Source organism: Octopus bimaculoides, chromosome 2 (assembly GCF_046866305.1).
Source record: "Octopus bimaculoides isolate indiv1 chromosome 2, ASM4686630v1, whole genome shotgun sequence".
Classification (NCBI taxonomy): Eukaryota; Metazoa; Mollusca; class Cephalopoda; order Octopoda; family Octopodidae; genus Octopus; species Octopus bimaculoides.
The window spans coordinates 88809461-88813267 of NC_142929.1; the positions used below are offsets into that span (position 1 = coordinate 88809461).

The 3807-nt window shown below is 35.7% G+C and overlaps 1 protein-coding gene across 1 annotated transcript; it reads left to right on the forward strand.

Moving 5' to 3' along the window:
- Nucleotides 1–1020: 1020 nt before the first annotated feature.
- On the forward strand, nucleotides 1021–1810 carry LOC128251580 (uncharacterized). Its single transcript, XM_052978420.2, has 2 exons — nucleotides 1021–1544; nucleotides 1699–1810. Exons 1-2 carry the CDS (start codon nucleotides 1161–1163, stop codon nucleotides 1717–1719), a joined length of 405 nt encoding a protein of 134 aa, XP_052834380.1. The 5' UTR covers nucleotides 1021–1160; the 3' UTR covers nucleotides 1720–1810.
- The last annotated feature ends 1997 nt before the right edge of the window (nucleotides 1811–3807 follow it).

The following is a 3807-nucleotide window of genomic DNA, read 5'->3' on the forward strand; positions in this document are numbered from 1 at the left end:
TGTGAGACCTGTTTACAATTAAGCTGAGAGTTGGGTACAATACTGGAAATAGCATGTGAGCATCTGGCCAGATTTTGACACATCAGCTGTAACACTTTCATTGATTAGATAACCTCAATGAATTTAGATGTTAGTAGAAAATAAAATTTGTCATTGACCACTCCAAACTCTGCATTTAAAGCCTGATCTCTTACATTACAAACAATTGGTTGACTGTATTTATCATGTTTTTGTGAGGTCAATGTATTAGACTAATAATGATATTGTCACAAGTTTACATTTTTCTTCTGGCGTTGTGCTGTACACTCCTAGCACTCTGTAAAGCAGTTGGCATTAGAAAAGGTATCTACCCGAAGAGACCATACCAAAATAAACAACAGAGCTTGGTGCAGTTCCTATCAAACCGTCCTACCCACACCAATTTGGATACGAACGTTAAATGCAGCTGCTGATGATAATGATTGCGCATAATATTACTTGTCTTCAGGACAGCAATTTCCACTTCCATCTCACAGTCAAGTAATTTGTTTTGGAAAGAGAAACATCATCTCTCTTTCTCCAAACAAAAAAACTGAGTGATAATTATATTTAAGGATGTGGGTGTACTAATCCTAACCTGAAGAGTATTTCTTTCGCTACAAAAATCGAGGCTATTTAAGTCATAGTTTAGAGTGGCAAAAAGGGCAGAATACCGTAGTAAATTTTTTGTTGTGCTTAATTATGGCCCTCTATATTTTCATTTTAAACCCGTCTGAGGTCACAATTTTGTTTTCAATCCCTTTGTCTCGCTAGAGAAAAAAAAATCCATCTATTTCTCTCAAATAATAAGAAATTTTATATGACACTTTTCTGAAGGAAGGAAAATAATTGTAGCAGATGAATTTTCTGTTCGGGTAATGATTTTTAACTCTCTCGTTCGTTAACCAGAAATCGAAACTGAAAAATCGGCCATATGAACCTTCAGGATTCCATAAAATCGATTTTGCGCAGAGTAATTTCCCTTGGGATTGTTGCGATGTGTTTAGTTTTCGAAATTCAGATAAATTTCATGCCTTGAGGAAGAAAAGTATCGCTTCAAACAAAACCATCGTTCAGTATATCGCAAACCCCAACTCTATAGGCTCTAATTCGCGTCCCTGTTCGTAAAGCAGCTTTTCGTCATGACTCGGGCTGCAGTTTTGAATCGAATTGCTACAAGAGTAATACAGCGTTTGATACTGATGATGAACGAGACACACATGCTGATTCCGCCAAATTCGGTAAAAAACATACACGACGTTCTTCTTTATCTATCAGGAGGACATGAAGATGTCGGTATGTCAGGCGATCGAGGAGACTTTTATCGTCGTAAACTGGCTGAACAAATATATCTCAACTTTGCAATACAAGGCATTGATCATTATAACGTTATTGCTGTCATAAAAGCAGCTATAGATTTAGAAGAAATTTCAAAATTGGTTATGTTTGGCGAATTATCTGAAGAAAATATTGCTATAGATGATAGAATGTTTTCAATCTTGGCGAGAATATCAGGATTTTTGGAAGTAAATTAAAGTTATAAATAATCCGAGTTTTCTTATATGTTTGTGATCCTTTTGCCATTGCTAAAGTTAGTTGGGTGATTCTGCACATTTTAGGTTGTTGTTTAAAATGTTGGAACATTTTAGTTACGATTCTTTAATCCTCTCCTTCTTGTAGTGGATACAGCTACTGTCATGAACTTACGACAATGATGCAGTTTTAAAGGGTTTCTGCCAACAAGTTCCAATACAAACAATAAAGTGGCTAACTGGCAAGTAGTATTTCTTTTATCTATTATGTTCTGAGTTCAAATCCTGCTGATATCAACTTTGCCTTTCATCTCTTAAAGGGGACGATGTAATTTACATGCTCCCTCCCTTCAAATTTGCTGACTTTGAATCCTGCAACAGACTGCTGTTCCCTATAGAAGGATTTTGTGATCTTGGTCACTCTCACGCCATGGAAACTGAGTAACCAACCTCATGGGTCCAAGACTTTAACTAAAGAATATAAACAATAATTACAAAAAATTTGCAAAAGAAACTGATTTATATCACCATTAGGAAAAGAAACAAGACTTTTGTGCAGGAATTTCTTTGAAAAAAGATCCTATCTGAAACCTCAGCTTCCTTCCTCATGGCATTATTGATTCTCCTATGAAAACATGCAGAACTTATTATTTATCAATGTTGACCACCACTGGTCCTTTTGGATTCTACTTTACACTGTAATATTATTACCATGTGGACCATTTAATGTAAGCCTTTCTCTTGATAGGAGGTATGAGCATCAACACAACACAACACCAACAACAAATATTGCTGTTTCTTTTTATAATCAGACATAAGAGGAACAGAATCTGTAACCTTTGCAGACCCTCTGAGACTGGTAATGTAGATGCATCACTTTGAACAGATATAGACCAGTGTTTTGAATAAAAACTGTTGGCAGGGATGGATTCCAGTAGGTGGAGAGGGTAAATAGTTAACTATTCCAAAACACAAGTCATTGGACTAATTAGTAGATAATAGAAGAAGCAAATAGAGTTAGTGGTTTTACCATTTCAGTGATAACACATACAGAGATATGGCAGTGAATTAACAGCAGTATTTACCTATAGCCCTTCATTTTGGAGTTCAGATCCTGCTGTTATTGCCTTTTAATCTTCTGGAGTCTATATACAAGTACCTATAAAATTAATAGGACTGATCACTTGTTGAAAAGTATCTCTGATTGCCAAAAGCTCAAGCTATTTCAGCATTATTGTGTGAATAAATAAGGTAGTGAGTTGGAAACTAGTAAGCATGCTGGGAAAAATGCTTAGTGGCATTTTGTCTTGTCTTTACTCTCTGAGATCAAATTCTACTGAGATCATCTTAGCCTTAAATCCCTTCAGGGTTGATGAAATAAGTATCAGTTGGTGTAATTGACTAGTCCCCTCCTGCAAAATTCAGATTTTGTGCCTATAGTAGAAAGGATTATTGTATGAATAGATGAATAGTTGTAATAATGTTTCTGATTTAGTGAAAAGTACTGAAATTCTGAAGGGAGGGTTTAGCAAATTACATTGATTCCACTACTCAACTGGTACTTTATTAACTCAGAAAGGATGAATACCAAAGATGACCCTGGAGTGACTGCAACTCAGAACTGGAACAATTCTTTTAAGTTCTGAGTTGAAAGTACATGGTATATTTTTCCAATGTTCAAATAAAGTGGCTAACTGGCAAGTAGTATTTCTTCTATCTTTTATGTTCTGAGTTCAAATCCTGCTGATATCAACTTTGCCTTTCATCTCTTAAAGGTTGATGAAATAAAGTAACTGTTGAGAAACCAACAGAGAAGCTTGGATTTGGTCATTCAACAATTCATCAACATCTACGTGCCATTGGAAAAGTCAGCAAATTGGATCAATGGGCTCCTCACAAACTTTCTGAGTCTAATCATTTGCAGAGAGTGAATGCGTGCTCTTCTTTGGTAGGAAAAATTAGTCAATTGAATTAACCCTTCGGAGCCAATCAATGCCTTATGAAATTGGGAGATGGAAATATCTATACATCATTCTCATCTTTTAATGTTCAGTTATCCATATTTGTTGAGGCAAATTTTCTACATCCTGTTGCCAATCCTCACCTATTTCCAAGCAAGGTGATAGTTCAACATAACCAGACATGTTTTCACAGAAGATTGGATACAAACAGCAACATATATGAAGGTGATGCTTGTCTACAGCCATCTCTTGATGTCAAGACGAGCAAATGTACATGTATGTGTGTATGAATGTAA

Coding starts and splice junctions, on each gene's coding strand:
- LOC128251580 (XM_052978420.2), top strand. CDS start 1,161: ATGACTCGGGCTGCAGTTTTGAATCGAATTGCTACAAGAGTAATACAG. Junction 1,545..1,698: donor GAATATCAGGATTTTTGGAA/GTAAATTAAAGT, acceptor TCCTTCTTGTAG/TGGATACAGCTACTGTCATG.